Source organism: Oculina patagonica, chromosome 4 (genome assembly GCF_052425735.1).
Source record: "Oculina patagonica isolate OP01 chromosome 4, crgOcupat, whole genome shotgun sequence".
NCBI lineage: Eukaryota > Metazoa > Cnidaria > Anthozoa > Scleractinia > Oculinidae > Oculina > Oculina patagonica.
Window position 1 is genome coordinate 12,109,741 of NC_135761.1, and position 9,433 is coordinate 12,119,173.

Consider the following 9,433-nt stretch of genomic DNA (forward strand, 5'->3'; position numbering starts at 1 on the left):
ATTTTACATTGTTAAATGATGGTACACCTTGAACTGTTGGCAAGTTACTAGTATTCATTTAGTGAGTAATCTCCAGTCTTAACCAGCATAGTCATGTAGCTTGTTGTGTTTTGGTTTCCTTACTTTTTGGCGCTTTTTTTTTTCTTCTTCAGTTTTAAAACTTGTTAATTTCAATTTCTTTGATTTAAAGTTAATTTTGAACAGTCATAGCAAAAAATGTCTTAAAATATATTAATTTTCTTTTATTGTGAATATTCTGTTACCTTTGTTGTGTAGAATCTAGTGACAAGTGTAAAGTTTGTTGTCTGGGCCTGTTAAACATCTTTGGGTAGTTAGCCAAAAAGAACTCATGAGCTTCTGATGTTGATGGTCTGTCCCTGGGATGGATTAAAAAAAAAAACAAAAAAAACAAGGAGTGTATATTATGTTTTACACCAGTTTGGCAACATTTTTTTTTTTTTTTTTTTTTTTTTTTTGTTTTAATAATTTTTATTTGCATAACACATAGTTACATACACTATTTACAATACAAGCTACTACTTATACCACTAACAATACTTAACAACATTACGAGTTTTTACATTAAACCTTAAACCTACTTACCCACTCGCTCGCTCACTCATCACACAATCACACAATTACATACAAGAATTACATAGCAAAGTTACACCTGTTTGAGCCTTATACAATGTATATCTAAGTTAACAACTTAGCATTTACATTTCCCATTTCTTCTTTAATATATCTAATGTATTATTTTTAGTACAAATGTATTTCTCTGTTTCATACTTTAATGCTACTTTTAATTTATAACCTCTTATATTCGGAAGTTCATTGTTTCTTCTGCAACCCCATAAGTAAATTTTTCCTACAAGTAATAGATAATTTAGTAAGGGACGTTCCGGAGTTAGAACACCGACTACAACATCTTTCAAATTGAGATGTATTTGTTGCTTTGTCAAAGTTAAGTAATATGATTCAAAATCCTTCCAAAAGGAAATTGAGTAGGAACAGTCAAAAAAGAAATGTTGTATTGTCTCTGATTCCCGTTTGCAGAAAGAACACAGATCATCTTCAATGTAACCGATTTTATGTAATTTTGAATTTGTATAAAGTATCGAGTTTAATACCTTAAACTGAAAGGCCTTGACATATGGCTCAAAAGCAACTGAATGAGGAAGAAAAAATGCTTTTTTCAATGCTTCATCGGATAAATTAAATTCACACTTAAGTTTTTGTGCAATATTAGGAAAGCGTGCCTTTTTACGGACAAAAAGAGAGTAGTAATCCTTTGATTTCTTTTTAGTAACATCGAAAAGGCAGCCGTCAATCTTAAAAGATGGATTCAGTTCTGCGTAATCTGGAACAAAATTGGTATTTCTTAAATTGGGCGGTACAGAATGGCGTAGACCAGTCCATTCCAGAAAGTTCGTCTTCTCTATATGTTTCGCAAGTAATTCATAGGAATCAATATTGTCAAGATCAAAGCGCAGATCTTCCACGGTCCGAATTCCATAATTAAAGTACCTTTTATAGAAAACTGGTTTGTTGTTTATTCTTATTTCGTGGTTATTCCAAATTAAGTTTTTCCAATTGGTGTCAGCTGCATTTTCTGTGCGAAATTCAGACCACCACTTCAATAGTTCTCTATAGAATTGAGAATTTGTAGTTAAATCTTTAATGTTATAGTTGCAATTGAAAAGATAGAAGCCACCTTCCTTCGTTAGAAGATATTCTAAATATGTCTTCCATGTGCCGGAATTATCACTAAAGATTCTTTTCATCCAGGAGAGGCGGAGAGATTTGATCGTGCTTTCAATATCAACCATTTTGATTCCTCCTTCCTCATAGTTATTTATCGCAGATACCCTGGTTACTTTGTCTTTACCTTTCCATAAAAATTTGTATATCAATTGGTTTAGTTCCTTAATTATATTTTCAGGGGTAGGTAACAAAGAGGATATGTAAACAACCTTCGGTAGGAGCAAAGTTTTGATGATAGTAACCTTCCCATAGAGAGATAAACCTCTAGAAGACCAGATATTGATCAATTTTTTTATCTTGTCGAGTTTTTCTGAGAAGTTCTTTAAATAGAGCAGTTTTTTATCGTATGTGAAGAAGATCCCGAGTGCTTTTATAGGATCTTGCGGCCATTTGATTCCAAGCGGTTTCATTTCATTTCCTTTCAAAGAGCCTAACCACAGTCCCTCTGTCTTTGAACTATTGACCTTTAAACCTGAGAGTTTTCTAAATTTGTCCAATAACTGAAAAAGTTTGTGGGCTGACTCTAAGTCAGAAAGAACAGCAGTTGTATCGTCGGCATATTGTAAAAGTTTAGTTTCTTGTCGTTCAATTGCAATTCCTTTTATTTCTTCGTTTTCCCTAACGGCAATCGCTAAACTCTCGACAGCTAAAAGGAAGAGATATGGAGACAAAGGATCACCTTGCCTGACTCCACGTGTAAGATTAAAGTATTCTGATGACATTCCATTATTTATCACACAACTTTGAATATTTTTATAAAAAGTACTTATCCAACGCTTGAATTCAGGGCCAAAATTAAAAGCATCCAGGCATTTAAACAAAAAGTTCCATTCTAAAGTATCAAAAGCTTTTCGAAAATCTATGAATATCAACAGACCAGGTATATTTTCTCTTTCCGTGAAATCCATGATGTCAAGAATCGATCTTACCGTCTCACCAATATAACGATCTTTAACGTAACCGGTTTGAGCAGTGAATAATGTGAGGTAGGACATCTTTAAGTCTAGAAGCAATTACTTTCGATATTATTTTGGCATCGACATTGACAAGCGAGATGGGTCTCCAATTTTCCATCAACGTGCGATCTTTTCCTTGTTTTTCTATTAAAGTAATAACAGCTTGCTTTTGGGAGTTGGACATTTCTTCATTTTCAAAGGACTCATTTACGCAATTAATGAACGGTTCACAAATAAGATTCCAACAGCTTTTATAGAATTCGATTGGTATTCCATCATTTCCAGGGGACTTGTTGTTTTGAAAAGTTTCTAAAATCCGTTTGCATTCGTCAATTGTAATTTGGCCTTCACATGATTGCTTCTGATCTTCAGACAATTGAGGTATGTTTAAATTATCTAAAAACGACTTGATAGAATCGGTGTCTGTCGAACTTGTTTTGTATAAGTTGTGATAAAAATTTTTCTGTTCGGTAAGTATACGGTAAGGATCAGTTATAATCGCGCCGCTAATTAGCAGCTTTCTAATATGTTTTTTGACGTGATTTCTTTTCTCTAAATTTAAAAAGTATTTAGTACTTCTTTCTCCGTGCTCATGCCAGCGAGCTCTTGCTCGTACAATTATTCCTTTTGTTTTCTCTTCATACAATAATTCCAGTTTTTCTTTAATCTCATTCAGACAACATCTGTTCAAATCACTTGGATCATTTTCAAACTGCCTAGTTGCTTCTTTGTATTCCTGTTGAATTATTCTTTCCTTGTCGATTCTCTGTTTAGCTTTGTCTTTAGAGTACTTAATATTGTGTTTTCTGATGTTGTATTTGATCCAATCCCAAACCGAGCGTTTGTTTGATAATTCTTTTTCGTCCTCTGATTTCCATTTTGGAATATTAACACTTAGGTAATTCAGATATTCTTCGTCATCTAAAAGTGTGACATTCATTTTCCACATTCCAGGTCCTTTTACCTCTCCAACTTTACCGAGAATTAAACTTATTGCCGCATGGTCAGTTCGTATCGCAGGTATAATGTCAGTGGAATTGACAAAATCACAAAGATTGTTAGAGATGAGCCAGAAATCTAGACGACACAGTACTGTCGGTGAGTTTTGACTCCAAGTGAAGCTTTTTGTCTGAGGATTTTGCACTCTCCAGATATCAATCAGATCGAGTTCATTTTGCAAACATTCTATGCTACTCACGACCGATTTTCTTGGTATCATAATGCCCCCTCGTTTATCTAGAGTTGGGTTTAAAGGACAATTGAAATCACCGCCTAAAATAATATTCTCCTCAGAATCTAAATTTTCAGTTTGAAGCAAGGTGTGCAATTTGTTAAAGAATTGGACCGAATCTTTATCTTTGTTTGGTGCATAAATATTAACAAGAACATAAACTTTGTCATCGACTTGTATTTTAGAAATAATAAAGCGCCCCGAGGGATCCGGAGTTGTGGAAAGCACTGTACAATTGGCCTTGTTGTTTATAAGTATTGCGGTCCCACATGAATTCCAGTTTGCCAGTTTGGCAACATGAAGTGGCTAGGAGCATTGCTATTTCCCCATGGGCTTCAAATCCATTACAGGTTACCACTTCAGTTGATTTGATTGGTTAGATTTAAATTCTTTGTTAAAAAACTGTCCAATCAAATCATGTGTCCCTTAAGGGCCTTTTGTTCCTCATGCCCCAGGCTCTGTCAGCTAAGAGGGACAAGTGGCTCTGGGGATGAGAATGCATCCCAGTCTACATCATGAGTTGTACGGGTGACCCTATTCGGCGGAATGGCGGAATGACGGAACGGCACGGCGGAATGGCGGAATGGTGGAATATCCTAAAACGCGGAATGACGGAAAATCCTAAAACGCGGAATGACGGAATATCCTAAAACGCGGAATTGTGAAACATTAAAAAAAGAAGCAACAACACAAACAAAAACAAACAAACAAAAGGAAAATTATAACTGCTAACTTTTAAGGCTAAGAATGTCGCTAAGAATGATTCAGGTACTTTAACTTGTGGATATTCGTCGCTGTGACAGAAAAGCCAACTTGTTTACAGCGGCTGCTAGCAGTAGAAAACCAGAAAACAGTAAATATAACCCATAGACGAAGGGTTCTTTACATATCTTTTTTTTTTAAATCCTTCGAAGCCGGGATTTCGAGGTAGGACACTCGAGTGATCGACTGGGAGGATTTCGTAAAATTACAGCCGGTTGTCGTCCCGCTCGAGACAATGAAATGTATAAAGCCGAAGTTCTTTAACGAAGCCGTTAGAAAGAAAACGAAAGGGCCTGAAATTTACTGAGTTCGTACTGAGAATTTAAAAAAGGAAACCCACAACAAGGGATTTCCAGATGGTCACCCATCCAAGTACTAACCCCGCCCAACAGGGCTTAACTTTAGCGATCAGACGAGAACCAGTGTTTTCCTTGTGGTATCAGTCCCAGACGAAGCAAAGACTTACAAGAGTCATGCAAATAAAGAACAGAAACACCTGGTTATAATGGATCTTTTGAACGATGATTTAAGTGGATTTACACTGTTATAAGCTGATTTACGCTCTCTTTCTGATACCACATGGAAAACAACGGTTCTCATCCGATCGCCAAAGTTAAGCCCTGTTGGGCGGGGTTAGTACTTGGATGGGTGACCATCTGGAAACCCCTTGTTCTGGATTTCCTTTTTTTTAATTTATCAGTACAAACTCAGTTAATTTCAGGTCCTTTCGTTTTCTTTCTAACGGCTTCGTTAGCGTACTTCGGCTTTATACGTTCATTGTCTCGAGCGGGACAAGAACTCTGTAAAATAACAAAATCCTCCCTCGATCACTCGAGTATCCTTCGAAGGATTAAGAAGATATATAAAGAACCCTTCGTCTATGGGTTATATTTACTGTTTTCTGGTTTTCTACTGCTAGCAGCCGCTGTAAACAAGTTGGCTTTTCTGTCACAGCGACAAATATCCACAAGTTAAAGTACCTGAATCATTCTTAGCGACATTCTTAGCCTTAAAAGTTAGCAGTTATAATTTTCCTTTTGTTTGTTTGTTTTTGTTTCTGTTGTTGCTTCTTTTTTTAATGTTTCACAATTCCGCGTTTTAGGATATTCCGTCATTCCGCGTTTTAGGATTTTCCGTCATTCCGCGTTTTAGGATATTCCGCCATTCCGCCATTCCGCCGTGCCGTTCCGTCATTCCGCCATTCCGCCGAATAGGGTCACCCAGTTGTACTTAGTACTTGGTATGTTAAATTTCAGATCAAGAGGTCTGGGTCTCAGTGTATTACACTGTTTCTCTAACTTTAAAGGAGCAATGTCACAATATTTTATCGTATCAGAGATGCTGGGGGTAGCCAACAACCGACCAGCATCCCATCAATAGAGGGGGGAGGGGTAGCAAATTACCGGTACTCCCTGTCGCTTAATACCATGTTAACCAGAATTAAACGCCTTCTGGTAAGAACCAGGGCTTGAAGACAGATTGAGGTAGATGGCCTTACTTTTGAGGTAGGCAGCTGAAGAATCAGAGGATGTCCCTGAACGTACCTTGGCGAAGAACGTGACGATTTTTTTCGGCTGCCGGCTATTTTTGACAGCCCTGGACTTACCTATACCAGTATCAGGGAGGAAATAAAGCACAAACAAGTTGATGTTGATTATTACATACCTCTCACCCAAACCTTCAATACCACACAGCCACTGAAGACCACTGTAGTTTATATCAGGAAGGCCAACAAGCTTAGGCACTGTGTAAAAAAAATACGTACGAGTGACAATCCTCCAGATGACTAGCAGATACTTACTATCTAAATGCCAGTAATACAGGATAAAAGTTTAGTTCACCATAATCTTAAACTCCTTCGCATAGCAATGATATTTTTCCACAAATGCAGTTCTAATGTCAATTATAATTTCAGTTGTTTATTTATTATTAAAGCTCCTATGGCCTACCCAAATTAAATTTTATCTGAACGTGCATCGAGTTTTCTATAGTTCTTGCATGTATCCAATCTCGATAAATGCAAGCTAGGCATTGACCAATTTGGATATATAATGCGAAACAGAAGCATTATTTACAGTAAGCTTATAGTTCTAAAGTTGATAGTGAAGGAAAATATTTTCGCCTAAACACTTACATGGATGCCTTTGCTTTCTCGTTTCTTCGCCAAATTTTGCACTCCAACCACCGGTGTCATGTTTATGTTGCGTTAAAGTTTTCATTTTTAAAGAGAAGATGAAATAATACAGAAGATATGTTACGATTCTAAGCTCAGCGCTTTTCCGTTCCACTTTGAGTTGGCGAAGCCGCCATCTTGAAAATTAGAAGACTCTGCGCGCGCTACACGTTACCATAGCACCCGGAGTCATGTGACCCTTATCTAAAATGGCGGCAAAAATTAAAGAGATACTTTCATACTTCAACTGAGCAGCCATTCTTTTTTGCTAAAGATAAATAGAGAAGATCAAATACAGAAGCAAGTGGAAATCCAAAAGAATAAATTAAAACAACTAATGTAAAGCCGTAGCTCTTCGCTCTTCTCTTTGATAAGAGAACGAAATGAAACACATCAGTGTCATCAGTGAAAGCATCGAACTCACGGATTCGAAAAAGTTTTTTTTCTCCATCAATTTTTACTTTGTTGATTACTGTATTATTTAATTGATAACAATTCCCATTTCCGATGACTTGGCCGACACCATACAAACTTTTTAATTATGTGTGGATCTAAAAAATTGTTCTCGGACGGAAATTGTTGTAAGAATTTAATTTCCTGTGCATATATGGACCATAAACAAACTTGCAAAATTTTCAATCTTCATTACTTCCTATTTTGAGCCAAATAACTTTTCTGTAATGATTAATATTCTCTATTTTGCTGCTTATTGTTTTGACTTTGAGGGAACAGTAATTTATGATCAACGAGCAACTCCCGCAGGCTCTAGCCGGCGTGGCCAGGCTTCGACTTTCGGCGCGAATCGTTGCGTTTTCTCTACTCGTGCGAATCACGCTCATACTCTTTCGCAGCTTGCTTCTACCCTAAGAAGCGGCTATCAGGGAGAAGTAAAGCTGCGACCACACAATCGAGGCATCTAATAACTAATTGGAATCCTCAATCTCGTTCCTAGGGCTTTTCCCTTGGTAATTTCCAAAATAGTCTATCTCCAAATTACCAAAGTTCCGGTTGAAAAAATCAAATAATTCGGAACATTTTGTAAATTACGGGCGACTGGTTAGACTGATACTGTGATACATTTTTTGTATTCTTTTCAGTCTTTTAAGTGAATTAGGGTACGTTTTAAACCTTTTCCTTCTTCTGTAAAACGGAGTTAAGTCGAAACGTTTACTCAAGAAATTTCCAACCGAATGGTTTAGTGTAAATGGTAAAGCCTGGTTATCACTAGCGACGCAAGCACAAGCGCAAGTAATTAAGCTCTTAATTCTCCGCAGCTCTTAATTCTCCGTGAAAACGGCTTCGACTCGAGCAAAAGCACAAGCGCATTGCATTTTGATGCTTGTGCTTGCGGCAAGCACAAGCACAAGGGTCAAAATTTGTCATTTTTGCGTGATCGCGCTTGCGCTTGCGTCGCTAGTGAAAACAAGGCTCAAGAACCCCAGTTCTGGGGTCGGCGGTGCCTGAGCGTCAACGAGTAGAGCGATTTTCACTTGAGTGTCGAAAGTAATTCGCGTTTGCTTTGGTTTTGCATTACTACGCTCAGTGATTGGTTTAAAACTCTCGCGCCACTTTCTCAGCCAATCAGAAGTAAAACCAAAACCAATCGTCACTCGCTCGCGCACGCTCGCCCGCGCTTCGTGCCGGCTACATGTATTTGCTTCGAGTTTTGATTGGTTCACTGAATTGTCTGTGTTCTTTGTGATTGGCTAGAGTGATTACTTTGGTTTTGGTTTTACGACACTCAATTGAAAACTGCTCTAATGAAAATGTGTTCAACTTAATGAGAAAACACAGCAGCAAATAAGATAGAACTATAATCATTTAATCACCATCATGGTGCTGTTTTATTCAACAAGTCGGTGCGGCAGCTAAGAAACTATAGAAATGGTTCATTTGAAAAATTCAAAATATAACCTTCCGACAATGTGTACTGTACAAGTCAGGTCAACAATCCCACTCTCACGAACTTTTTATTCCCCGAAGTTAACGCGAAACATCTCTTCATAGGCCTCCATACACTTCTTACGGTAAAAATAATTTTTGTATACATACACTGACTCTCCTTGGTAGAAAATTCCTTGTCTTCTTAGGGACAGACCATTATTTTTTGGACGGGGTGGGGGGAGGGGGGGGAATTGAAAATCCTGAAATAATTGTTTGCAAAAGCAAAATGCCCAAATAAATTGTTTGCAGACATCAAAAAACATTATCTGCAGAAGATGCAGCCGGAAAAATTGTTTCCACAGACAACGACACTGAAAAAACTGTTTGTCTTAAAACGGTCCGTCCCTTACTGATATGAAAGAGGGGGACCGGCGCTGACCATGCAGCTACAATAATCTTATAACCATTATCGTTCCATTTAAGTTTATTATTAACTCTTTGATGCTTGTTTTTGTCCTGAGTGATCTATTAGTTTGAGGTCTTGTATTTGAAAGTAAGTTTTTTTGCATCGTAAACTTTGATTTTATACACCGTAGCATATATCACGCCTACAAGAACATCCATATGTTTGGGGACGGTTGGTGAGCACGTTGTCGGTCCTGA

General features: G+C 37.4%; 1 protein-coding gene and 2 pseudogenes across 1 annotated transcript in view; 1 reads left to right on the plus strand and 2 right to left on the minus strand.

Annotated features, from left to right (window-relative positions):
- The window catches only part of LOC144649556 (cyclic nucleotide-binding domain-containing protein 1-like), a 21,317-nt gene extending 14,297 nt beyond the window's left edge, over positions 1 to 7,020 (minus strand). The window contains exons 1-3 of the mRNA XM_078509068.1: positions 6,848 to 7,020; positions 6,379 to 6,457; positions 264 to 377 (exon numbers count right to left, since the gene is read on the minus strand). Of these exons, the coding sequence (XP_078365194.1) occupies positions 264 to 377; positions 6,379 to 6,457; positions 6,848 to 6,932 (278 nt within the window). The 5' untranslated portion in view covers positions 6,933 to 7,020. The remainder of the gene's footprint in view (positions 1 to 263; positions 378 to 6,378; positions 6,458 to 6,847) is intronic.
- On the minus strand, positions 5,044 to 5,160 carry LOC144652761 (5S ribosomal RNA; annotated as a pseudogene).
- Positions 5,281 to 5,391, plus strand: LOC144652781 (5S ribosomal RNA; annotated as a pseudogene).
- Positions 7,021 to 9,433: the final 2,413 nt, after the last annotated feature.